This window comes from Podarcis vaucheri (assembly GCF_965113315.1).
Source record: "Podarcis vaucheri genome assembly, chromosome: 10".
In the NCBI taxonomy this organism is placed as follows: Eukaryota; Metazoa; Chordata; class Lepidosauria; order Squamata; family Lacertidae; genus Podarcis; species Podarcis vaucheri.
The window spans coordinates 33822223-33849414 of record NC_138748.1 but is presented as its reverse complement, the minus strand read 5'-3'; the positions used below and the strand labels follow the sequence as shown (position 1 = coordinate 33849414).

The window sequence follows — 27192 nt, the reverse complement described above, 5'->3', positions numbered from 1 at the left end:
CCCAGCCGGAACCGGAGAGGCAGGGGTTGGAGCTGGTCCAAGCTTGGAAGAAAGGTATCAAGCTCTGGAGGTCCAACTTGCGCTGCAGACGGCGAGGCTCGAGGAGAGAAGGGCTCAGGATGCAGACAAAAAGGGGAGAACCACTCAGTTCCCCAGAAAGGTACCAGGATTGGTGCAGAAGTTTGGGGGGGACCCCAAGGATTACCATGCCTTTAGGACAGAGATGCAATATGCCCTTAATGTGCAGTTTGATGAGTTCCCTGATGAGGAATCGCGAGTTGCTTTCGTAATTGGGCATCTTGAGAAGGGGGCGCGAGACTGGGTTCGACCCCTGATGGCAACGCACAATGATATCCTAAAGGACACTATGAAGTTCTTTCATGCAATGGATATCATGTTTTCCAGCGATATTGAGGAAGGGGTGGTGCGCAGACAGCTAATGGCTTGCAAGCAGGGAAGCAGATCTGTCCGTGAGTACTGGACTGAATTTACCATGCTGATTCACAGATTGGGGTGGGATTTATTGGCGGCACCCATTCAGATGCTATTTGAAGAAGGTCTTTCTTCGGCTGTGAAAGACGAGCTGTCCCGGAGCCCCAGGGCGGTGTCTATGGATCAGCTGACCAAATCTGCGCTGACCATTGGAGCGCGCCAGGAGGCAAGAGCCTTGGAGAGGCGGGAAGGGAGAGGGGAACGTTGGAAGGAGTTCCGCATTCCAGACATTCCTGAGCCAGCTTTCCCGCCGGCAGAGCCGATGGAAATCGGAACAGCCCGCGCGCGCGCAGTTTCAAAGCCCAGTGAGGGGGCTAAGAAGGAGGGAAAAGGAGCCCGGAAATGCTATCTCTGCCAACAGCCAGGCCACTTTGCCAGAGTCTGCCCCCAGAGGAAGGAATGGCAAGGGATGGTGGGAGCTGTTGAGGGGGGAGAGCAGGGAGAAACGGAGCATGTAAAAGCCAACGCCTGGTTGCCACCGTCAGGGCACTGCAGCCAGGCCAAAGAGCAGTGAAAGTGCCCATGCCAGAAGCTCCTCGACCTGCTCTAGTGATTGAACTGTCGCTAGAGCTGCAAAATGGACACCCCCTAAAAATAAAGGCGCTGTTGGACTCAGGCAGCTCCTGCAATTTTATGAGCAAGGAGTTTGCTGCTGAACACCAGATACAGACTATCCCTTTAAGCAACCCCCTGCAGGTGACCACGATCGATGGCAGGGAACTGTTGGGAGGAGGAGTCAGCTTGCAGACCGTCCCAATGATAATGAGGGTGGCAAGGCACACAGAACTGATAGCGTTTAATGTGGCCACCTTGGGAGGCGCTCCCATTATTTTGGGAATGAGCTGGCTAGCCCTACATGATCCGCTGGTGGGCTGGCATCAAAGAGTGGTTTCCTTCGGTTCAGCACATTGCTTAGAACACTGCAGGGGGGAAAAGGGGTCAGCAGGGGCCCAAGCCACCCTGGCAGGGACTGAAGTAATGGAGAAGGGGAAGGTGCCACCACAGTATGCTGATCTCAGCGACGTGTTCAGCGAGAAGGAAGCTGACCAACTACCCCCGCATAGGCCCTTTGATTGCCAGATCAATTTACTCCCTGGAGCACAGCTTCCTGTAGGCAAGTTGTATGCCATGTCAGACAGGGAAATGCAGCAGTTGCGAGAGTTCATTGACAAGAACCTGAAGAGAGGCTTCATCAGAGAGTCCAAGGCAGCGGGGGGTAGCCCAGTGTTTTTTGTGGATAAAAAGCACACGGACAAGCCGAGACTTGTATGTGATTTCCGGCAGTTAAATGCAGTGACAGAGCCGGCGGCTTTTCCTATGCCCAGGATTGATGATATTTTGACCAGGGTGCGGAAAGGAAAGATTTTTACAAAGCTGGACCTAAGGGGGGCGTACAACCTGATACGTATAAGGAAAGGGGATGAATGGAAGACCACCATGTTCACCCCTTTGGGGGCATTTGAATACCTCGTTATGCCTTTTGGATTACAAACAGGCTCCGCGTGTTTTCAAGCCTTCATGAACCACGTACTGGGGCCTTTGCTCTACAAGAATTGCGTGGCCTTCTTAGATGACGTGTTGGTGTATTCGGAGAATGAGGAGCAACATGTGAGAGACGTCAGAGAAGTGTTGAGCAGGCTGCAAGCCAACAGGCTGTGGGTGAAACTGGAGAAGTGTCAGTTTCATACCAAGGAGGTGGAATTCCTGGGGTACCGCTTGTCAGACAAGGGGTTGGCCATGGACCCCGGCAAGGTTCAAGCAGTGCTGGAATGGAAAACACCCAAAACCAAGAAGGATGTGCAGAGGTTCCTAGGGTTTGGAAACTTTTATCGTAAGTTCATCCGAAACTTCGCCCACCTGACGGCGCCCATCACGGACTGTCTCAGCAGTAAAAAGAAGTTTGTTTGGACGGGGGAGGCGGAGCGAGCGTTTGAGGAACTGAAAAGGGCCTTCGCCTCTGATGAACAACTTCTGCATGTGGATTTACAAAAAAAGCTGAGGGTCGAAACAGACGCTTCTGACAGAGCCATAGGGGCGGTGCTTCTTCTGCAGCCGGGGAAGGAGGAGTCAGAGTGGCGACCGTGTGCCTTCTTTTCGCGAAAGCTGAACAAATCCGAGAGGAACTACATGGTGTACGACCGGGAACTTCTTGCGATTCATGAGGCTTTCCGGAGATGGAGGCACCTGCTAATTGGTGCACAACATAAGGTGCAAGTGTGCACGGACCATAAGAATCTAGAGTATTGGAGAACTGCGCGAGTGCTCAACCAACGGCAGTTGAGATGGGCCCAGGAGTTCTCCAAATTTAACTTTGAGATTTGTTACGTGCCAGGCCCAGAGAACGTTAGGGCGGACGCTCTCTCACGCAAACCTGAATATTTGGAGGGGGAGGGTGCACCCGAAGAGACCCATGTCATTCCCGAGGACCGCTGGGTGTGTGGGGCGGCATTGGTGGGGCAAAGGGAACTGGTAGAGGGAACGGTGCAGGATGAATACGCCCAGGACAAACTCAGGGGTCTCAGGAGGGAGGGAGACAAACCCGGGGGTTTTGAGGAGAGAAACGGGGCGTTGTACTACAAGGGAGCGTTATATATACCTGAAGGGGAATTGAGGGAAAAGGTACTCAAGCAACTGCACGATAGCCCCACAGCAGGGCATTTTGGGCAACACAAAACCATGTGGCTGGTTACCAGGGAATTCTGGTGGCCCAAGGTCAGGGAAGATGTGCGGGAGTATGTGAGAGGGTGTGACCAATGCCAACGAGCCAAGGGGGAGAGGCGGGCACCGGCAGGTTTATTAGAACCACTACCCACGCCGGAAAGGCCATGGGAGGCAGTGGCAATAGATTTCATGACTGATCTGCCAAGGTCCAGAGGGAAAACAGCCATCATGGTTGTGGTAGACCTGTTAACCAAGATGGCCCACTTTATAGCCTGCTCACATGCGGTCACAGCGGAAGAAACCGCTAAATTGTTTGTGGAAAATGTGTTTAGGCTGCATGGCGCCCCCTTGAGGGTGGTTTCTGACCGAGGGAAACAATTTACTTCCAGGTTCTGGAGGAAGCTCATGAGCTTATTGCATGTAGAGGTGAATTTCTCAACTGCCCGTCATCCAGAAACCAACGGGCAGGCGGAAAGAGCTAATGGTGTCCTCCAGCAATATTTGAGGTGTTATGTGAATGACAGAGAGAATGATTGGGTGTAGAAGCTGGCGTTGGCAGAATTTGCCTACAACAATGCAGAGAACGTGTCCACGGGGATGAGCCCCTTTTTGGCTAATCACGGGTGTCATCCCCGAGCCTTCCCAGGGGGGGAAGGGGAGAACTGGAGCGTTCCAGCTGCAGAACAGTTCGTTGAAGAAATGGAAGCGATCCATCGCCAGCTCCAACTTAATTTAAACAGGGCGAAGGAGGAATATAAGAGGCAGGCAGACAAAACCAGAAGGGAAGGGGAAAGCATTAGGGTGGGGGACCAGGTGTGGCTGTCCACCCAAGGGTTACCATTCAAAGGGGGTTGTAAGAAGTTAAGACCCAAAAGGCTGGGCCCATTTGAAGTCACGCAGCAGGTCAACCCAGTGGCTTTCAGACTCCGGTTACCGAACCACATGAAGCTGCACCCAGTGTTCCACAGGTCGTTGCTGTCACCGTATAAAGGGGACAGAGAAGGGAGGGTCAATAGGGGACCAGCTATGGAGGAAAAAGAACACAGCTACCATGTAGCGGAGATTCTCGATTCCAGGTGGAAGGGAGATCAAGTAGAGTATTTGGTAATGTGGGAAGGGGAGCCGGAGTCGGAAAACACCTGGGTCATGGCAGAGGATGTAGATGACGAGGTTTTGATAGAAACTTTTCATCAGAGATTCCCTCGTAAACCTCAGCCAGTGGCGAGGTTCCGGAGGGAATACTTCGCCACCACCGACGAAGAAGAGTTGGAGGGGTTCTCTGATTCCGAGGCGGAGGAGGATTCAGTGAGCCGGAACGAAAACCGATGGAGGGAAATGTTCGAGACGTCTGAAGATGAAGAGGATTCTTTTCGGGGTTTCAGCTCCTCACCGCCCAGAGGAGAGAGTAGGGGCGGGGGGGGAGGGGGCCCTGGAGGGGAGGTGGATGTCAGGGAACTGACATCAGAGGAAAGGGAGTTGGTAGGGCTCCCAGAGACTGGGAGAGAGTCAGCAGCCAAAGCAGGGACCAGCAGGGGGAGCGAGGGGTCTCTGGAGGAGGATCTCAGTAATGCTGAGAGAGACGCAGCAGCCCAGGCAGGAAACAGCAGGGGAGAGAAAGGGGTGAGAGACACGTCCAGCGAAAATAGCGGGGAGGTGTCAGAAGCAACTGTAGGGAGACCCATTCTTCGCCGGAAGCTGCCACGTCGTGAGTCCAGGAGACGCGTTTCCGTTAAGGAGCTTCTTTGCTGGAAACGTTTCCGCAGGCAGCCACTGTCAGACTCTACTAGTGACTAGAGCAGACATGTCTGAGGAGCTCTGTCACACACAGAGGTTTGTGGAGCCGCACAAACTCTGAGGGGGCACAATTTTAAGCACAAGCAGCTAATCATCACCTGACACTCTTTTTCCTGAAGTTTCTTTTTCAGCTGAAACACTTTGGAATACATAACTATCTCAAAAATGGCATAGCCTTGAAAAGTCTCAGCTGAAGCCTAGATGCCTTCAGCTAAGTTCTCATCTCCCGCTATCTGAAGTGCTATATTAGAGCAAATTCAGTTACTCCATATATAAATAAAATTACTCTGAGTATCAAATCCAAATAATTCTATGCAGTTATGCAGTTGTACAAAGTTGCTCCAAATTAGCTTCTTTTCAGAGCTAATTCATACAATGCTTTTTTAAAAATTTGAGGGCAATAGTACTGTGAATGGTGCATGCACATTTAAATAGGCTTCCCTAAATTAAACTTAGGATCCAATCACTCTCTAATAATGCATTTTTTTGTGCCTTGAGGAGAAAATCAGCCATTAAAATTGACTGCACTTACATCTTACTTTTAAAAACAGGCAACTTATATAACTAAATTGAAAAACCAAACTCTATATTTGCAGGAAAGAACACCTAAAATAATAAAGGAGCTGCCAAAACCATTTAAGTAAGTAACAGTTGCTGTGTTTGGGGCTCTTTAGCTTAAGAAAAAGGCGAATAAGGGAGGACATGATACAGACACACAAATTCTGCATTGTAACACTGTGGAGAAGTTGATAGGGTGACATCTTCCTCCCTCTCTCATAATATCCTGAATCTTCTGATAACACAAAATGGTGGGAAGACAATGCTGGATTAGATAAGCCATTGACCTGATCTAGCAGGGCTCTTACATTTTCAGTTGTAGATATTCTGGAATCCCCTGCTTACTCATGGATTTACCAGCATGGGAAAGCTTCCTTACCACACAAATAAGAAAAACAGCAAGGATCCTCCTGTTTTGCCTCAACAAGAAATTGGTCTTCTCTGCATTCTGGACGGGAAGCATTGGGGCATGCTGATGGATCACATTCTGAATTAAAAAACAACACAAAACAGTTTCTCTAGTAAAAACTTGTTATTTTTAAATCCTCAGAAGAGCTACACATACATACTGTAGATGACCAATCTCTTGACATAATTTTTCAGTCTGACCACATGTATGCCAACTTGTGTTCCAAGATGAAAGAAAAGCAGGATATACATACAATAAAACTAATAACAAATGAACATTAATTATCACTTACCACATCGGTACTGAGGACAGCATGACAAAGGATCGTATACCACTACCAATTTCTCAACACTTCTGCAAGTTGGAGTAAGAGGATCACATAGAGTCATGTTGCATTCTGAATATAAAAATAAAAAGACTGGCCCATTCAGTATAGTGCTATCAAACGTTAACATGTCTCATGAAGATGACATCTATTCATAACTTCAAGGCTATTTATTAAATCTACTATTTACCAGAAGATGCAAATACTGAAGCAACTTTTCACTTCCTACAAGGAAGTATGTTCCAAATAAAAAAAATGATCCTACAATTAGTCATGCTTAATATTATAATACCTTGGTTTATTATTTACTAGGATATGGGTCAATTGTTTTAAATACAGAAGAGTTTTTTCTCAAAGGCAGGATAGAAAAAAATAATGATGTCTTATTTGCACAAAATCAAAGGTGAACAAAGTATGTCAATGTCCAAATCTGTTTTTCTTCATTTGTTGAGGAAGACTTAAGTGTCAGCAGCCAGAGATGAGTGTAGGTCGGCAATTAAAAAACAAGGTGTTAGTGAAGTTAACACTTTCTTCAAAGAAGCTAAAACAGCGCAGACCTAGTGATCCCAGTAGGTCTTGCCCTGAAGAGGCAGCTGCAAGGACTGAAGGTTCCACTGTTCTCCAAGACTCCTCCTCTCCAGTGTGTTTCCTAAGCTGTCGCAGACTGTGTCTGCACACAACCAATCTCTGCTCTGCTCTTTTCATTTCTCTCTGTGTTCTAGGAGACCAGGAAGAAGGGGAGCTGGTCACAGCAGGAGGAGGAGACCCCCTGGATTCTTCAGCAGACTATCTCATCTCTACCTCTTGCCTACCATTTTTTCCAGCCTCCACTTCAGCATCGGATTCTGCACTGCTCTCTGCCCCAGCCTCTCCCTGCTCGCTAAACCCTGTTGCCTCTTCAGCTTCCAACACCTCCCCCTCCCAGTCTTCTCCCTCTAACTGCTCGTCATTGTCCTGTCACCAGTCCTCTGGCTCTGAGCCCTCTTCCCCTGGGGGTTCCTCAGTTAGTGCATCCCACCACCCTTCTGCATGCAGCCATGATAGTGCAGCTATATGATCATTCATAATTAAATGGAAACAGAGAAGTCAGAGTTTGAAGTGGAGAATCACAAAGATGCTAAGAAGAGTGCTATAATTTTTTTGCACTTCTGTACACATCCTGGCAAGCTTTTTAGATGGCCTAATTATGCTCCTTAATTGTGGAGAAGCATGTAAACCACAGTCCCATCTCCCACATTCCTATGACGATGTGTAACCATATAGGTGTTTGATTCTAGACACCCATCGCCGCCAGTTCCTCAGCTGAATTGTGATGGGACATTTCCATCACAACTCAGAGGGGAGCCTTTTTATAGCTTATAGCAGGGATCAGAACCATAATAGATATATGTTCATTTGTTTTTCTCTCCAGAACTTCAGCACTGGCTTTATCTATGAGGAATTATTAATTTTCTCTAACTGTAAGCAATTTGACAAATTTTATTAGCACGCAGAACAATGCCTTTCAAAATAATAATGCAGCACCTCATAAACATTACCTACCACAGACTTTCTTTGGACAGCAAGCCCCTTCCTCGATCACATTAATAATCACTTCACCCTCTCGTTGGCATATCGGAGGCACCTCTTTATTGCATTCAGGCTCTACGCCAATAATGCTCCCATTCTCCAAACACATATACATGCAGCACCCTTTCTTGGAGCTATTCCAAACCTCTCCAGCTGAACGGGGATGCCCTGCATTGTCAGTACATGCTATAAATGAAAAGAGAGCATAACATCCTTCAGAAAGACAGAAAATATGAACCATATCCAATTAGAAATCAGGAAATTAGTACAAATAAAACTTCTAATTAAGGGGCTTACATTTCTTCCTGGAACATATTTGTAGACTATCATTTGAAAAACTGTGCAACTTAAAAGAGTTTTTAGTTACTCAATATCTATGACCAAAATAGAATTATCTGCTTTCCTGACTAGCAACTTATGCACATCAGAGTTCATGGTTCTGCACAAATTACCCATTTACTTCACCATGGTCCAGTTAAAGGAGCTGATGTGATTTTATGAACCATTGTGAAAATGAAGACTTGCCTTACTGGGTGAATTTGAGTTCCATCTAACCCACCATACTATTTCCAGCAGCTGACAGCTAAATGACTCTTCAAGCTTACAAAACAGGCCATGAAAATTTTAAAACAAACACAGACTGCAATCCTATGGACTGTTACTCAGAAATTCACTTCTGAATCAACATGCATAGGATAAACAGTGGCAGTGATTTTGCAGCCTGTAGATGGAACACAGTTTTTCAAGCTGCACTCATTTGGGAATAGAAAAAGCTGGAGGTATTCTGGGCTGTCTATTAATTTCAAGCTCTTTGAATAAATAAACGACAAAGATAAAAACCATGTCTCTGCCCCACCAGAAACCAAGCACGCTTGGGCCTAGTGTGGGTAAATGTGCTTACATAGCTATAGGTTTACTCACCACATTTTTCTTCTGGAATGCAGAGATCAGAGTCTGTTCTGTGAAGAATAGTTCCATTTTTACAAACACAGTCTTCTCTTAAGTAGGAACAGGGTGATTCTTCATAGAACCATTTATTTAGGCATGTTTTAGCAGCACATGGTTGCACACAAGGCTGGTATTCTTTCCCATCAGGACAACGGAGAGCTACATGTCAGACACACAGAGGGAAATCAACACTGCTGACATTTTCTTCTCCTAATTGAAGCAGCTGAGGTAGCAGGGAGAGAGAAGCAGAAGTACTATACTTACAACAGTAATCTGGTGTTCTCCATTTAATGCAGATATTATGTTTGTTGCACAGCGCTACATATGCAGAAAGAGCATCACATTCATAATTCCAAAAATATGTATTGTTGATCCACATTTTTTCGCAAAAGTCTTGGGGTGAAACCTACATTAAAATACATTATATAGTGACTGATCAATTAACACTCATTAATTGATGAGTAAATTTCTTTTATCTTCACTAGGAACAAAAAACAAGAGAGAGAGAGAAAGAGAATAATGTCATTTTAAATAGTAAAGACAAAAAAAGAACTCTCAAATTCACAGTTGTTCAATACCTTAATGGAGATGCACCAGAATATCAGAGATGTGTGGCAATTATTTGAGTTCTCAGATTCCTAGATGTTCAACTTGATACCTGCAGCAACTGTGAGACACTTATTCAGCCTGCAATCTCCATCTTGGAACTGTCCACTCACAATACATTAGATGAGCACTTCTCTTAGTAAGCACTGGTAAGCAATTATCTTACAAAGAAAGTTAATCCTCTTCCTCCCCTCACAATTTCTAGAACAGTGCCCATTTCATAGGTATTCAAATTTAATTTATATGCTTTATATTAGCGTGCCCTGAATTGCTAGATATGATCATCTAGAGACAGTGCTCGCTCCTTTGTATATACTTACTTTTTTGTGGCATGGGGCAAAAGCCCATCTATGTAAGAGTTCCATGCAGTATGTACAGTTATCTTCTGTACAGTTTCTTACAGGTCTCCTTGTTGTTAGATCAACGGATTTCTCAATTTCCCAACTCTTAATAAAAGCCTCAATTTCATCCACATTTGTAATTATGGTTCTATTTTGCATTTTCAGGTCATCCCCTGGATCACCATTGCAGACACCTTAACAAATGAGCATAGAACATTTAATATGTTAGACAGTAAATTAAAAGGTTTGATTTATTCTGCAATAGGGAAAGAGCAATAGGGAAAGAGCTCAGAGCAGGCAGAAAAGCTAATCTCGATGTGTGGAATGATACAATCTAGTATAAATTTCCTTCACCATTAATGTAAATAGGCCCTGTTATGATCCAGTCATCTTCCGGTAGAGAGATACAAATAAGTCCTTTACTAACTGCAGGCGATGACTATGTTGTGCAGGGGTTCTGTTCCCAACCCCAATGGGCCCCGCTCCACCCTCATACCACCCCCGTTCTTCCCTCTTCCGGGTCCAAAAGGAGCCATATGTTGGCGATTGTGCATCATTTGGACCTGCCTAAAATGGTCGCCACCTGTACTCTTCTTCTATGTTAACACAATCATTGGAAGTTGCTGCTGAACAAGACACAAGCTTTACCAGCAATACCAGTATCTGGGGTGGTGGGGCAAGTGAGAGAGACAGAGAGGCAGACATCAGATCATGGATAAGACTTTTGGTTTTGGTTGGAAGGACACTGGATAGCAAGCATACTCAGTTAATTTTTTTTAAGAAATAAAACAGCTGTGGATCAAAATGAAGATATTGATTAGAAACCATGTTCTCACCACAAAGGCCTTCAGTCTTGGTAGATGTATTAGAATGAAAACCATACTGGATATCTATAATGCCTGTGACATGAGCCCACTTAATGTTGATGCCAGCTGGCGTGTTGACTACATACATAGCACCAGTATCTTGAATACATAAACCATGTTTTGAGAAAGGCAAAGGCTGAATCATAGAATCCACGACCACCTAAAAATAAAGAAATTGAAAAAATTGCAGGATAACTGTATCTAGGTGAAATACCTCCATCTGCCTCAGCCTCATTGCTGCTTCTTTGTAAATAAATAGACATGGCCAATCAAAGCACATTTTTAATCACTTGCTTTCTACCATTTAGTTTGCCCCCTTGAGGCCGGGCTAGGAAAATAAATTATTTGTCAAGGAGATCTGGTCTCAAATCTCCCACATGAGATCTAATTTGACCCTCCGAAGGCCAACCAATGGGGCAGTCTTAGGAAATATGACTTGCTTGTCATAATCCCAAATATCTAAATGCATGCTTGCAATTCTGGAAAAGGTTTTCCTATTTTTTTTACTTATCCACAATAGATTTCTAATAGTATTAGTCTTCACTGACTATTCCTCTTAACTCACCTTTCTTTCTAAACGATTGATAAGTACAATATGTGAAGGTGTTGTTACGTTAAGTTTCTTAAAACAAAGACCCGAAGCACTTCCAGGTGGAACCTTGAAAGAAGACAAACACAGAGAACGGTATGGCACCATCAGCACTAATTGTAGTGTTCGCTTACAGATATATTAAAATCATATTTAGAAAAATACTCACTAGTCTTCTTATTGAATTGGCACTCTGAAAAATAGGTATAAACATGGGTTAGAATCACAGTTACATAAAGCAGTACAATTACAGCATTACGTAAGATCCATATTTCTAATACTACTGGAGAGCCAGTGTGGTGTAGTGGTTAAGAGCGGTAGTCACGTAATCTGGGGAACCGGGTTCGCGTCTCCGCTCCTCCACATGCAGCTGCTGGGTGACCTTGGGCCAGTCACACTTCTGTGAAGTCTCTCAGCCCCACTCACCTCACAGAGTGTTTGTTGTGGGGGAGGAAGGGAAAGGAGATTGTTAGCCGCTTTGAGACTCCTGAAGGGGAGTGAAAGGCGGGATATCAAATCCAAACTCTTCTTCTCTTCTTCTCTTCTTCTACAGTTCTGCTAATTGGTCATTGAATAATCCATCCAGAATCCCTCACACAAGGATTGCACATTATCAGATTATAATACATAATAGAAAGAATGATCTCATTTATTTCTTACTAGAGATAATATTGATTTGCAAATTTCCTTTTAAAAGCACTATAAACAATTTTTTGTTGGTGGTGGAGGGGGAGTAACCCTTTTAATATTGCATAGTAGTACACAAGGTTCCTACCTGATTTGTAGGGCACCTTTCAATATGAGCAACAATAATTTCTGTGGGTAGCTTGACTAAAATATAGGATGCTACTTTATACAATGCCATGTTATTTCCATCAAATGTAATAATGCTCAGTTCAGACAGGACAGAACATTGACCTAGGAAAAAAGTGACATCTAATAACCAGCAATTCAGAGATTAATAATAATAATAACAACAACAACAACAACAACAACAACAACAACAACAACAACAACAACAACAAAGGACTTATTTTGCTAGGTTACTTCATATACTGAAATGCACAGAAAGTTCACTGAATAGAAAAATACTATTAAAAAATGACAACTGTTCAGCAGTACAATCCTTATTACTCTGAAGTTAAACTGTGATGGTTACATTCAAGGAAGCTTGGATAGGATTTCCTGACATCATTACATCATTTCCTAGGACTGCTTCATATATTATTAAGTCAATAGGCACATTCCTATGCAGCAATAGAGTATTTTCTAAGAAGCGTGTTACTTTTTCTTCACTGTATGTCAGGGATTTAGAACTTACAAGGACATTCCCATTCTGGACAGCAGCTGTCACTGTTTAATTGGACTGGCATCCCACGAAAACCACAGTCAGGCTTCTCCACAGTCTTATGGCAGTTCTTTGAGAGGTTGTACAGCATCCATCCCATATTAATGCACACGTACTGACTACATCTGTCTACTGGATCAAGATACCTTGGCTGTTTTATAATGGGGGGAGAATTGGGAGACATTAGCACCAGTCTTGAATTTATTCCATGAACCAAGATGCCCCTTCACCATACAAAAAAGGAAAGATAAACTCTAGAGAGTATGTCTGCATATTATGACGATAAAGATATTGTCTCTGAAGCAGCTTTGAAGAACAAAAAGAAATAATGTACAAAATAAATGGTCTAATAAAATTTTAGAATGTTAAGTAAATTAAATAAGTAGGTAAAAATGTCCTCACCGTGCATTCTGCGGATGTCGCAGATATTAATGTATGTATCATTGTGCCAAAGGAAGCATATTCTGCACCATCTGTAGTCACCATCTCCATTTCAGCCTTTAAAGTGTGGGCCCCTAATTGCTCTGCAGTTAAGTGAGTTGAATCTGCTATTGTGACATTCTGCATGCTGGTTGTTCTCATTTCCTCGGGTTCAGCCACACTATAGTAAGGCCTAATTGATTTTGGTGGTGGAGCTCTAGACCAATCGGATAATGTTACATCTATCAGATCGTCTGAAAGAGAGACTGGTTTCACCGAAGCCCTTCTGCTTTCACTGATAGCCAGAGTCATCTGAGTGGGAAGCAGCGAAGATTCCTCAGTGCTTGTGTACTTAGTGACTTTTTCTTGTATTTCTGAGGTCTGGTTACTTTCTGAGGCATAAGCGGTCACATTTTGAAGTTCTGTAGCATGTGTCGCTCCCAGCTCTATCCAACCTGAGGTAGTCCCTTCATCCATTTTAATGGGTATAGTTCTGAAGGCTTCTGTGGAAGGTTTGGGTGTAAACAAAGTAAAGTTTGGAGTATGTGTAAGTGTTTGGGAGGTAGTAGGAATTGGGAATGACGTAGTAGCAGTGTGGTGTTCAAAACCAGTGGGATAGAGTTCAGTGACTAGAGCAGTTTTGCTAGGAACTATTGTGCCTGTAGAGGAAGGTAGTAAACTTACTGGTGGGCTAAGGGTATACTTTTCAGTGACATTTGTTGGGGTTGATGTCATATTCCCAAGAGCACCCATGGTAAATGCTGGCTCTGAAGACTGAGTACTGATTGCACTGGGTAATGAAGATAACGTTCTACCATCCACTGAAGAGGAACTCCTTGTTCCTAAAAATAGCATGGGCATATCAGAGGCCTCCAGAGGAGGCAAAGATGAAGCATTTATTGTGGAAATAGTTGGACTTAAAGTTGACAAAGCTGAAGGAGAAGCTGCAGGGTAAGAACCTGGGCTTGTTGAGGTAGGATGTTCACCAACTGGCATTTGTATGAGAGTGCGAGCTGGCATCACAGCAGACGTTATGCCAGTTGTGGGAATCACCGATGAGCTTTCAGAATAAGAGGCTGAGACAGAAGAAGTTTTTGGTAACACTGTAAGTAATGTGGACGAACTTGTGAAAGCAGATAGATGTCCTGGAAGCACTGCAGAAGTGGTGAAACTACTCACACTTCTAAGAGTAGAATCAGTTTTTAATCCCGTGTGTGGTCCAACTGAATGCATACTTGTTTTCGGAGTCATTTGTGTTGTATCATATAAAATACTCGTAGGTAACAAAGGGGTTCTACTTGGCAAAGCTCTGGTGCCAGCAAACTCTAATGAACTTACAGAAACAGTTGGCACTGGAGAAGAACCAATGTGCAATGCATGCTTGCTTTCTGTCGAAACTGTTTTTGTTTCAAGGGACTGGGAGGTCTGAGGAACGTCTGGAAGCGAAGCAGTGGAATGTCCTATATGAAAGCTCTTTGAGATAATTGTAACTTCCCCAGTTGCTTTGTACATTTGAGACGTAACTGGAGGAGACATCAGCGTAGACATTGCCTGTGTCACTTGGGGACTCAATGAAGACCGCATGGTTGTAGGGCTTGGTGAAGCAGCTGGGGATGGTGTTGTAGTAGAAAAATGCTTTGTGGTTAAGGGAACAGTGTGTTCAGAAGGTGTTATAAGTGCTTCTGGTGATGATGGAGATGTAGGCAGCAGCACTCCTGAGTCAGGTCGAGTTGTCATTGAGCCTGAAAGTGGTATGTTATAAGGAGGACTTGAAGAAAAGGCAGCTAATCTAGATGCCGATAAGGGAATTTGAGTTGTTGTAAGCACAGGCAAATGAGTCAAACGAATAGTTGGCTCGGACATAGTAGACCTGGTTCTTGAAGTCACAGTAAGCGTTTCTGTTAATGGTGAACCTGAAAACAGACTTGAACGAGATGTTCTTTCAGTTGATAAAGATGGCTGTGGTGTTCCTGCTACGAAAACCTCAGACTTGATTGTGGAAGGACCTCCACTCATTAAGATGCTTGTAGGTGTTTTAGCAGAGGCAAATTCTTGTCCAGCAGCTGATGCAGCAGATTTCAATGGTATAGGTGATGTGGATATTAAAGGAAAGGCAGACAGTGCTGGTTCAGCTGTTGCTGCAGTGAGCGATGATATAAAAAAGATAGGATTTGTGGTGTAGGATGTCACCTTTGCTGTAACTGTTGTGGCTTCCTTAGTGGTTGGGAGAGCTGTTGAGGATATAGGTGCAAGTAGCACAGAGGGGGTTGTAGTGATGTAGCTACCTTCAGAAGAGTGCTCTGGAACTGGTAACAGTGTTGCTGAATGAAGATCCGTAACTATTTTCTCTGTAGTTTGTCCTCCAAATGTCCCCACTCTCTCAGTTGCCATTTGGGTAGTTAGATTAATATATGTTATCTTAACCGCTTCAGTGACAAGCACAGGGGGCATATGAGGAAATGTTTGTGCCGTGTCCACTGTATGGGGGCTTAATACGGTGGGCCTTGTTCTCAGTGGCTTTGCTGTCATTGAAGCTTCTGTGGCTTTCACAGGTATGCCTGTAAAAAGAGTATGCTTCAGTATTATTCCATAGTAATGAAAGGGAAGGGAAGCAGGAAGCAATCTAGATTCAGGCTCTCCAGCTTCTTAATAAGGTGGAAGATAGAAAGTCAGACTCTTCCTAGGCCTGAACGAGCAGCAATAGTAGATTTTGCTGCTTTGCTTAATAAAATTATTGTACAAGAAGCAATGAGGTCTATTTAAAGAGTTGCATCCCACAGTTTTGTTCGAGAACAAAGCTTTTCATATTTTTTTTTTAGAAAATATGCAGCCAATACACACACACAATCAGCTTTTCTTTTACTTATTCACATATAAGAGATGATCTTTCACTTCTACAATTAATAGTCCAATCTTATATGTTTGCCAAGAAATCCCAGTCAGTTTAGTGGGTCCTGCTCCTGAGGCAATGCTGCATAGGATTGCTTCTCCAGAAATATATTAATAAAAACAAGTGGGGCCTGCAATAAAATGTAACCAGGATGGTGCCGTGCTCATGTTCATTATTCCAGCCAAACATCCATGCCTATTCCATCCCCCACCTTCCAAAAGACAGTCAGCAGTCCATGTCTACTCAGCACACTTAGTCTGCATTGAGCTGTTTGAGGATTTTTGCCTCCATAGGGTTCCCCCATCACCACAAAGATGTTTGTGGGGCTTATGCAAAATTTTCCCAAGTTTCCCCTAGTGGACTGAACCCTCCCTATTGTTCATGGACAAGCCATTTTGGCTACATGAGAAGCAACACTCAGAAAACTGAGTTTGCTATTGGTATATTTGCTTATTTTAAACTTTCAGATATATATCAGTAAAAATGTATTTTTCATAGGCTGCACTTATTTTTCATAGACTTATACCTTTAAATTTACTGTAGTATAATATAACACCTTTAAAGTTATTGATGCAAAGACTAACTTTATATCAAAATAGCTTGTATGTTGGATTATATTGGTGATAAACATTACATACTACAGTATTCTAACAATCTACTCAAAAGATATAGGAGACACTTACAGTCTTCTGGATAAACACATTTAAGTGTGACTTCATCAAGAATCATATCTTTGGGACAGTATGGTAAGCATCCTTCAACCCTAAAAGGTTCAAGGAAGACAACAACAACACAATAATTCTTTTGTAGTCATTTCAAAAAGGCAAGAAGCTTAAAGTTTGCACGGGTGCTCCATATAATACAAAATGCATGACTCAAAATGAAAATGGTTGAAAACTAGTCTCCGTTTCAATACTTGAATTCTATACTTCAGCTCTGAACAAGGCATCCTTTGCTGATGACAATGGAAGATATTGTCTGAAAATTTCTAGGAACTTCAAAAAACACACTGGTGGAAAACATAAGCAAGTTTCTAATGTAAGCAGAACTCAAGTCCTCTTCAAATGTTACTTAATTCCTGTAGTGGTTGGAAGTTACTCGTGCGTAATCCTGCTCTGTTTGAGCCTCGGATTGCCTGGTTAAACCCTCTGGACTACGCAGCCCATCTCAGCATGGCTTCCCTTAGTCACTCGTAGAATCTGTCTGTGGGTGTTTCTTAAAGCGTTGCCAACATAAGAGTTGTTTGACGCCCAATCGTTTCCACCTCTCACTGCGCGGGAGTCTCCTGCGCAGGGTGGGCGTGGGCAGCGGGGTGCTTGAGCTCTCCTCGCTAACTTCCAACGAAGAGTCCTGGAGCCCCTGCACCTCCCTGTCCTGTTGTTCTCCTGGATCCCTGGTGTTACACTCATTCTCTTCCCCTTCTTCCCAGCTGAGTCTCCCTCTGGTGCTTGGACCCTCCCCTGCAGAATCAGAGACCCTCTCCTTCTCCCGTGCCTCTGATGGCAGTTCCCTGACAATTCCCAAGGATGCTACTCAGAAAGATATATTTTTCTGAATACGGAACTTAATGAACCGTAATTGGTCAAATAGGCAAATGTGGCAACACGGTGGAAAATAATATCCCAAGATTAGTATGTTAATTATTACATGAAATATTAATTATACTCACGGTGGAAGAAATTTACATGCTATTCCTTCAGGGTCACTGCATGTTTTAACACAAGGACTTGTACAAGGTTCATATCTCCATTCACACATCCTCCTATAAGGTACTGCTGTATGGAGTTCTGAGAAACAACAAAAGCATCAGATTGGGCACATGGGTGTAAACATTAACTATATCTGAACACCCACAAGGAAACTGAAGGTGGAGTCCACTCTATGGAGGACAAGGGAGTACATATTCCCAGTGCCACCACCCTCTTTGTACGTGTTGGTTTTCTTCTTCTTCTGGAGACAGATTGTGTCTACACTGAGTGATACAACAGAAACAGATGACTGTTATAATATTAATATCTGCCTGTTTCTATTGCATATCATTTGAGATAGTCTTTTCTTCTCCTTCACCATTTGAACACTGAAGAAACATGTGTCACAGGAAAGTTGGGTCAAGGGAGTAAGACAGAGGAAGGGAGGCAAAGGCTGGGCATTCAACAACAAATTGCCCTGTGAGACGGATCCCAATGAATTGTTAAATTTTTAATACAGTGATGCTAGTTATGTATTTTTGTCACCTTGGAAGGATTTGTGACTTGAAAGGTGGGATACAAATAAGAGGAAAAATTAGGATCACTGCTGAGTATTTCCATACGATAGGTGCAGTAGAATATCTATCTAATCTATAAATTGTCTTTCCAGCTTAATAACCCTTAAGATAATATATGTGAAAATCATGACAACACTAATTAAAAGTAGAACATAAAACAACAGCATGAAAGCAGAGGTCGTAGCACAAAAGAGGCAGCATAAAATCAATGCAGACACAAAGACCAGCAAATGCCTGGGGGAAAATCTGAAATCTTGACACCAGTTGTGTATAAATGAAGGCTGTCTGGAGATCTCCTTGCATGGAACAGGTTCATCCTAATTCTTAAGCTGGTAACAGCAAAATGAGGATACTTTAGGGTTTCTTTCAGGGTGACCTGATTCGTGGACCCCTCTGTAGAGTTATGGTTCAGTTTTCACACATGTCTGAATTTTGCAATACAATTACAATTCTCAGCTCAATACAATTCTCAGCTCAGCAAAATCTACCAAAAGGTGTTTAAAAAATAAAGTGGTTGTCGTGCTTTCTTAACAAGTTAAAATCACACATATGGAAGCACAATGAAATGGGTTTGCAAATGAACACATAAAAACTGAGGCTGGCTGCAGATTGACTGGTTTGTCCATTCTGAAGTTACAATGTAACTGCTGCTATTATAAATCTTGAAAATGATATATCTGCAGCAGTCCACACTGTCAGGGACTGGACAGAGGAGGAATGGTGGAGACTGCCTCCCCAGCCTGAACTTTCCGGAGAAGAGGAAGACAGTATAGATTTACAACAGTAGTTTGATGAGGTCATAGCTCAGAGGTAGATGAGGGGCAAAGTTGGGAAATAATGGGAGAAGAGGAGGGGGAGGCAGAGCCCGAGCAGCTGGCTGACACGTTATCACTAGAAAGCATTCCAGATCCCCATTCTCCCAGAACCCGGCAAGCATTGAAAGTAGGAGAGCAAAGGGCTCAGAGACAAATGGCCCTAAGCAGCCACCATAAGGAGGGTGGTGCTGTTGACGATTGAGGAGAGAAGAGAGGTGGAGATTACTCAGAGCAACATCATTACTCCAAAAGGCAGCATTCCTAAGCCTCTCTCTGTGAATATTCAATAAAATACACTGGGAAGAGCCTTCCTTGTCTATCTATTCCTAGCAGCCTACCATGGGGGGATCGGTTTCCCTGACGCCTGACACACACACATTGCTCCCAGAAACATGTACCACTCACCCTCTATGTTGAAACTGCTTGAACGTTTGAATTCTTCAGAATCATCAAACTTTGATACTTTCACAGAAGATGCTCTGAGTATGATAAAGAAACCTTTCTTGCTATGTAGTTCGAATGCACTGTAGCCTGGGATCCAAAGGCCTTGATGATGGAAAAAAGTTGCTCTTCTACGAAACAAGGAACTTGCCTCCCACTGTTCTAAGGATATGCTTTCATCATCATGGACATATAGAAAGTAGTTTGGCCTTTCAGCAGACTCAAGAGAAACCAGAGATGGAGCTGCCACAAATTAAATCCACAGCAATATATTAATAAGATTTCACCACCAAAATCAAATGGTTCATATGGTGATACTTCCGTTAAAAATCTGTTCAGTGGCAAACTAGTCCTGACAAGGTTACATTAAAATTCTGCTAACAGTATTTTAAAATGGCTTCTTTTCATAGTGATTATTCCTGTTCTTGGCCTACATTAACTATGGCCGAACATCAAGTGAAATCTTATACATGTCTACTTAAAAGATAGGCTTATTGAACTCCATGGTATTCACTGGTGCCTATTCCCAGGAAAATGTGCATAGGTTTGTAGCCTGATACTTTGAATCTGATTAATATAAAATAAGAGTCCGTTGTTGACTCTGGGTGTTTATCCTACAGAACTACAGCAAGGAACCTATAAGAAGTAATATTTTCTGAAATGTATGGCTGCATCTGAATGTTTCAGGGCAACTCAGTCTAGAAATTCAAGGATGAAAGTAAAATGATAATTGTAGGCATTTATTTTAGACGCAGGTGGCGCTCTGGGTTAAACTACAGAGCTTAGGACTTGCTGATCAGAAGGTTGGCGGTTCGAATCCCTGCAACGGGGTGAGCTCCCATTACCCGGTCCCTACTCCTGCCAACCTAGCAGTTTGAAAGCACGTCAAAGTGCAAGTACCGCTCCAGTGGGAATAGGTACTGCTCCAGTGGGAAGGTAAACAGCATTTCCGTGCTCTACTCTGGTTCGCCAGAAGCAGCTTAGTCATGCTGGGTACATGACCCATAAGCTGTACGCTGGCTCCCTCGACCAATAAAGCGAGATGAGCGCCGCAACCCCAGAGTCGGTCACGACTAGACCTATTGGTCAGGGGTCCCTTTACCATTACTATTTTAGACTACTTTTTTTAAAAAAAAGAACTAAGCTGAGATATTTCCAGTTAACTTTAAGATGCTATCAAGCATTTCTTCTAAATCAAGGGAGAAAGCACTTGTACACTGATAAAGTAAAAATAAATAAAACAAAAATATTAATGATTAAAAATACTAAAGCCTTTGTTTCTCTTACAACTCTTGTCTTCATGTCTATCACAAATAGATTTTGTAAAAGATAATGAAAAAGTATTCTCTGATACATAAAGATTAACATTTTTTCAACTCTGAAAACTTGAGATTTAATTACATGAAATACTGAAGATAGGACTCACATAGTATTTTATCTTTGAAAAGTCCTGGAGTTAGCATAAAATTAAAATACACATTCCCACTGACACTGCTTCTTGGCAAAGGAAAGATATTTTTGCTGGTGACATTGACTCCTATAACAGTGTCATTCTGACCATAGCTGGCTAAAATAAATGGTCCTTCCCCAAGTCCTGGAGGAAGAAAAATGACAGTCAGATGTTAAATGATAGCAAAAGAAACAAGCAACTCAAAACACTGATGGATTTCTTTTTATTGATGGTTGTGTAAACCTTCTTGTGACCATGTATGGTGAAAACTAGTCTATAAATACTTGGAACTACCATCACTACTACAGCAGTGTTTTGGGAGAATCTATATATCCAATATATTACTATTATTTATTTTTAAAGCTCACAGAAATGCTACGTACCTTGGTTGTAATAATCACAGTCATAAGCTGAAAGAAGGAACAGGCATACCATTTAATGACAAGCACAACAACTCAGAGAATAATTAGAGAATTTGTGATTGTCAGTAACAACAAGACAAGGTCACATAGCCAAGCATTAAATTCTGATTCACAAAACTCACTCTTCTGTTCTTTTACTTATAACCTGCATTTTCCTTGGATTCTGTTATTAGTAAAGAAATTAGTGTCACTCTTTTGAAGACCTAACCTTAACTGCAGTTTCTGAGATATGTTTTTTCTGCACTGCAGAACAACAAAAAAAACCCTTTAAAATGTGTTTGTACATTCACTGATTATTGATTTTTTTGCAGCAGCAGTCAACAGTGCTAATAAATTGCTAGCTTAAGAAGAGTAGAATACAAAAGTAACATAATGTATACACAGGCGGATAATATATACAAATAGTTACTCAGGTAGGATTTCATCTGGTATTATAATTGAAATCAATGGTCTACTCCAAGTATGCCCAACACTGAATATTGCTTATAGTTGTAAAAAGGTACAACTTTTAACATAAGGTCCATCTGTAAAAATTCAGACCAGAATTACTACTTCTTTTTAAGAATGGCAAACTGCCACATGGTGCATCTTACTTGGACGTGCTTGGAGTCTTGGAAGCTTAACTACTCTACATTCTCCTACTAATGGACCTTAAGCTTGTTTGGTGTAGAACAGCACAGGGGAGCATAGCTACTGTTTACCCTTGAATTACTTCTGTGCAACCATATCTGGTATCAACCCACTAGTTACCAGCATTTGCACAGGAAACATTGCTGTACTAGAAATCAGTTAAAGAAAGTATGGAATAATCTGCTTTCCAGAGATTATGCTTGATGGCATAATGAATAGCAAAACATACGTACGACAAAGAGATGGAGATCGCCAGTGAATTACTGCACCCTGCTGGCAGCATTTGTGAGCATAAGCTGCAATACTTGTGCACAGACATTCACAGTCTCCGCCAAGATTACAATTGCAAGTATCTGTATGGCAGTTTTTGACGAATGATGTCACATCAATCTGAAAAATATGGAGAAAGTCAGATTCAGAGTAGCAGAGGAGGGAAATGAGGGGATCTGTTGAAATTAAATTGTTGTGAGAGGTTACTGAAAACAATTATGGAAAGAGGTCCAGGTAAATTGTACACCAAAGAGTGGTGGTCATTCTAAAAGGAGTCAACTTTCACAAACCTAAGGATAAAACAAATAAAGAAGTCATTTAATGGGCATATTGATGAAAGTGTAGAAACAAGCAGCAAACATTGATTTAAGGACACCGGGAGCACGAAACCAGCCAGAGAGAGTAAGATGTTAGATGACAAAGATGCAAAGGACTCCTCGATGAGAACAAGAAAACTGATTGACCCTTTGCTTCAGCCTTCACAGCACAATATGTTAAACAAATAGTCACAGGTGAACTATTATTTTCAAGGAGGAGATGTCTCACAAAGAAGCGACAAAGAGTACAGCTTTAAACTGACAAATTCAGAATAATCATTTATCTAGGGTTGGAAAGCAGGAGTTCTTTTAAAAACTCAAATACAAAATTCCTGCTTGTTTAATGAAAACGTGCACCTTATTATTAAAATTGGCGTCCTTACTAGAAGATGGGTAGTCAGGAAACCTAACTCCAGTTTTTGTTTTTGTTTTAAGGACCTGGGAAATTATAGACCTGTCAACCTAACATTTGTCCTCAAAAATGGGTAGAAAACATGAAAATTAGAAGTCTGAAAAACTATGAGAAAACTAGCTTAGCTGACGATGCACTTTTGAGAAACAAAGCATGCATGTGGAAGTTTGACATTTGCTTTGAGATTAAATGGAAACCAGAAGTGGATAAAATAAATCTGACTACCAAAAGTGGTTCAAACACTGTTGTAGCAGCAGCAGCAGCAGTGCAATTAAGAACAGCAATAATAATGGCATAAACTCATACTGAATTAAAGTAACTTTTGGGGGCTAGATTGTCTGTAAAGAGAAATGTTATAACCAAGCAAAGAATGACCATGCTCTTCAGTTATAAAGCAAATGCTGCCATCTACTGTATTGATTGGCTATGCAGCTGAAACTAACATGCCTGTCAAATCCAGCCAGCAGCTCATCCCATCTGCTTATTGTCATCTTAGCATGATATCACCATCACCTTTGAGTTGTGCTTTCCCAATTTCCAGGGTCATCTTTTCAGTTAGTCCAGAACACTATTTACAGTGGTGCCTCGCAAGACAAAAAGAATCCGTTCTGTGATTCTCTTCATCTAGCGGTTTTTTCGTCTTGCGAAGCAAGCCCATTGACGGATTAGCAGATTAGCGCTATTAGCGGCTTTTAGCGGTTTATCGGCTTATCGGATCAGCTGATAAGCGGCTTAGCGGCTTAGGTAAAGGGGGAAGGGGAAAAAACCCGCAGGAACTCGCAAGACATTTTTGTCTTGCGAAGCAAGCCCATAGGAGATTCGTTTTGCGAAGCACCTCCAAAATGGAAAACTCTTTCGTCTAGCGAGTTTTCCGTCTTGCGAGGCATTCGTCTTGCGGGGCACCACTGTATTTATTTTGTACATTTGTATATCCCCCCTCCCTTAAAAGCAGCCTACAATAATGCTCCAGAAACATAATGGTAATCCTGATGTGAACTTGGGAAGTAAACAGTAGGAAAATGGAACTGGTGGTTAGTGATGGGCTTCTGGTAACTTCCCCAGGTATGCTTCCTGGATAATACAGGCCTCCTTGTTCCATGCTCTATGGTGCAGTTTGGTATCTCCCTGTGTCAGTTTCTTCATTCAATCCTAGACACAGAAACCAGAACCTACTAACAGATTACAAGAGCCAATAGCAGCCTGCTAATAATACATTGTATGTACAATTCAGTAGTGATAAGACAAGGAGTGTGAGATGGCAGCTTGCTGGCCAGAAAGGAAAAGGAAAGGAACATTTCAAACCCAAACAACAAATATCTTGGAACTGTACATCTTTTCAATAAAATGTTTTGGAGCTACCCTGCTTTTGATATGCTGCTCTTGAAAGGAGAAGGCCACAAGTTTCAAAGTCTTCAGGTGGGGACTACTAAGCCCAAACTGGAAGGATATGGCTTGTTCCCCTGTAGCATCTGCTAAGTAGATTCCTAGAACAGAGCCCGGGGACATTATGTGGTGTGGTGGCTCCCTTGCCCTTCAAATGAGCAGCTGCTCATCTTGTGGACCAGGACTGAGCCAACAAACTTTGCTGCCTGAGACAGTCTCCCCATACAGAAGCAAATCAGATTGGAAGCAGAATCTTACTTCAACCTCTGGCAGTGTCTTCTGCTTAACCTGAGGGCAGCAACTGCAGGATGCATGGTACACACAGCTCTGTAGCATGATTGCTTGACACTGATCATCACCCTCCGCACCTCGCCATCTGGTGCCTGAAGCAGGTGCCTAACAGCAGGGCTAACTAAGCCTGTTATGAGCCAGGTGTTAGTGCCACAGCAACTCTTACATTTGGCAAGCAGAGATCCAGAGCAAAGATGTGCTTTCTAGATAGCTTAGGAAATATATACTTACCACATTGCGACAGGGGGCAAAAATATCACTGTACAAAACTGAACATTCCTTTTTGGCATAAGGGAACTTGCTCTGATGTACTTCACATGGTTTTATGGTCTCATTTGGGCTAGCACACTGAAATCACAAGCACTTGTTAATAACTTTGGGTACATTACACATTTGTTGCACTGCAAACCCCTTTAGAAACGCCCACCAATCTGCCCCCAGTCTCTGAAATAAGACCCTGGCATTCCATGTTTTTGTTCTCTTTTCTCCTAAACCTCACACTTTCCTTACAGCTGAAAACATTAAGCTAGAATGGATCCTTCTTTATTGTTTGGTTTTTTTAAAAAAACCTCATGTTCCCCCCCCCAATCCTTTTTGGCAAACAACATGTTTTCTTTATCGCACATCATCACTGTTTCCACAGCAGCCATCTGTAAATCATAAACAGAGCATTGTTTATCCAATGTACCATTTAGTTTAAACTTTAGTGCTCTGGCAATAAGGACAAAGAGTCCATAACTTTAAATGAATAAGTTTAAATTCTGCAGGTGACAAAAGGATTTAATTGCAACTGCCAGTTTAGCATTTTGGAATATGATTTTTTTGGGTTAATATGGATGGTTTTAACAACAACTGTAATTAATTTAAAAAGTTTATATGAAGAAGCAACAGTAGAAATAAATTAATTCAGGGACAGTAGAGGGACACAAACCACAAAAACCATCAACATTAGTGGAAAACAACAACTCTCCTAAGCTTTTTAAGGAAAGGCGGGGAGCAGAGTGGGAGAGATGTTATCTGTAACATATACAAAGAGCCACATGCAAAACAATTTTGTACACAAATATTGGGTGCCATTCACTCAGAGTAGACCCACTGAAATTAACAGAACTACTTTAGACATGTTGATCAATTTCAGTGGGTCTAATCTGAGTAAAACTACCACCTATTATGTATATACCATATAAACACCATGATGTATGGCAGGTGCCTGTGTTTTATTTCCCTGGGTATACAGAAGGCAACTCCTTCCCTGGAGATTGCTGCTTCTAGTCATGTATTAAGACAGACGTGTGCATATTTGTCAGATGTTGCCGAAGTACATGCATTATACACAGGGGTTTGTTTTTTAAATCTATTAGTGGTATTCATGTAGGGAATAATCTTATATGAAGCAGCCCTCAGATGGAGCAGTAAAGATGGTGAGAAAAAGCAGAGGATGGAAAATTAGTCAGAGCATTTGTAATCTGATGTGGCAGCAGAGGAGCAGGGGGGGCCAAGGTCATTGCACTTTTGAATTGCAACAGCAAAGGCGGGAAGTCATGGGGAAGAAATGCCTGCATGCTCTCAAGCAGCTGTGCTTCAGCAAAATAGGAGATGTTACATTGAGCTACGTGACTACAGTCTGGTGGGGGGGGGGACAAAGCAGGAAATAAATTTTAAACATTGTCATACAAGCTATTTGGCCTATAGCACAGTAAATGTAAGCACTTTTGTGTATCATATACACAAACAGAAACTCTTAACGGGTTTCACTGTGATGCTCTTGTCATCCTCTTTGTCTTGTGCCAATGAAACAAAAGCCTTTCTAGGTACTAGAGTAGGGGTGGTTAGCCTGGGGCCCTCCTGATGTGGCTGGAATATACAAATTCCTTCCTCGGTGGAAGCTCCAGTCCCATCAGCTTCCATGGGGCCAAGATGCATTGCATCTCCTTTCGTATTTGCTCGCTCCACATGGCAACCATGTGGAACAGTGGAAATAAGGTGAATGTGCAGAAGTATGAGAAATGGTTGGCGATAGGACAGGGAACTACCACACCCAGAACCTGTCAAATTGATGGCCTACTGGTTTAACTAGTTGCTGGTTTAATGGTAATGCTGCTCCTACATTTCTTACACCCTCACCATCAGTTGCCTGTTTATTTTCAAAATGAATGGATATATCATGCTTACCTGTCCTATTTCCCAGCTCTCTCCAAAGACTTGAGCATTTCTTACTTCCATGTTGCTGGATGTAGTCAGGTCATTTGAAGTGAATTTATCAAAATTGCCACATAAACCAGCCAGTTTACCCTAGAATTAAAACAGGATGATATATTTATTGATTATTTTCAATCAGTCAGAATGGAGGAGACGCTTTAGTTCTCTCTCTCTCTCTCTCTCTCTCTCTCTCTCACACACACACACACACACCTGGAGCTGTCCTTTTCCCCAATTTGCAATGAGACAGCATAGCCCATATCCTCCCACAACCTTTTCTGACAAATAGAACCACATTTGAGTCTATAGAAACCAGAGCACTGGACCTCTAGAGGATCCCCTTCTTATGGAACCCTTGTTAATGTAGAACACTCTGAAAATGTTGACAAAAGTCAGTAGCAATCACTATATTGTGAGGAAATATAGCTGGCAACTTGAAATAGACCTGCCACAGGGCAGGGAATCTCAGGCTTTGTGGCC

General features: G+C 42.5%; 1 protein-coding gene across 1 annotated transcript in view; it reads right to left on the bottom strand.

Moving 5' to 3' along the window:
* Positions 1 to 27192, bottom strand: part of OTOGL (otogelin like) — an 86880-nt gene that overhangs the window by 14234 nt on the left and 45454 nt on the right. The window contains exons 27-46 of the mRNA XM_082241158.1: positions 26686 to 26805; positions 24745 to 24861; positions 22074 to 22230; positions 21172 to 21198; positions 20765 to 20932; positions 19303 to 19581; positions 17486 to 17603; positions 16500 to 16579; positions 12909 to 15484; positions 12480 to 12657; positions 11934 to 12076; positions 11328 to 11351; positions 11135 to 11227; positions 10540 to 10729; positions 9683 to 9897; positions 9021 to 9162; positions 8730 to 8915; positions 7782 to 7994; positions 6207 to 6311; positions 5885 to 5992 (exon numbers count right to left, since the gene is read on the bottom strand). Of these exons, the coding sequence (XP_082097284.1) occupies positions 5885 to 5992; positions 6207 to 6311; positions 7782 to 7994; positions 8730 to 8915; positions 9021 to 9162; positions 9683 to 9897; positions 10540 to 10729; positions 11135 to 11227; positions 11328 to 11351; positions 11934 to 12076; positions 12480 to 12657; positions 12909 to 15484; positions 16500 to 16579; positions 17486 to 17603; positions 19303 to 19581; positions 20765 to 20932; positions 21172 to 21198; positions 22074 to 22230; positions 24745 to 24861; positions 26686 to 26805 (5239 nt within the window). The remainder of the gene's footprint in view (positions 1 to 5884; positions 5993 to 6206; positions 6312 to 7781; positions 7995 to 8729; positions 8916 to 9020; positions 9163 to 9682; positions 9898 to 10539; positions 10730 to 11134; positions 11228 to 11327; positions 11352 to 11933; positions 12077 to 12479; positions 12658 to 12908; positions 15485 to 16499; positions 16580 to 17485; positions 17604 to 19302; positions 19582 to 20764; positions 20933 to 21171; positions 21199 to 22073; positions 22231 to 24744; positions 24862 to 26685; positions 26806 to 27192) is intronic.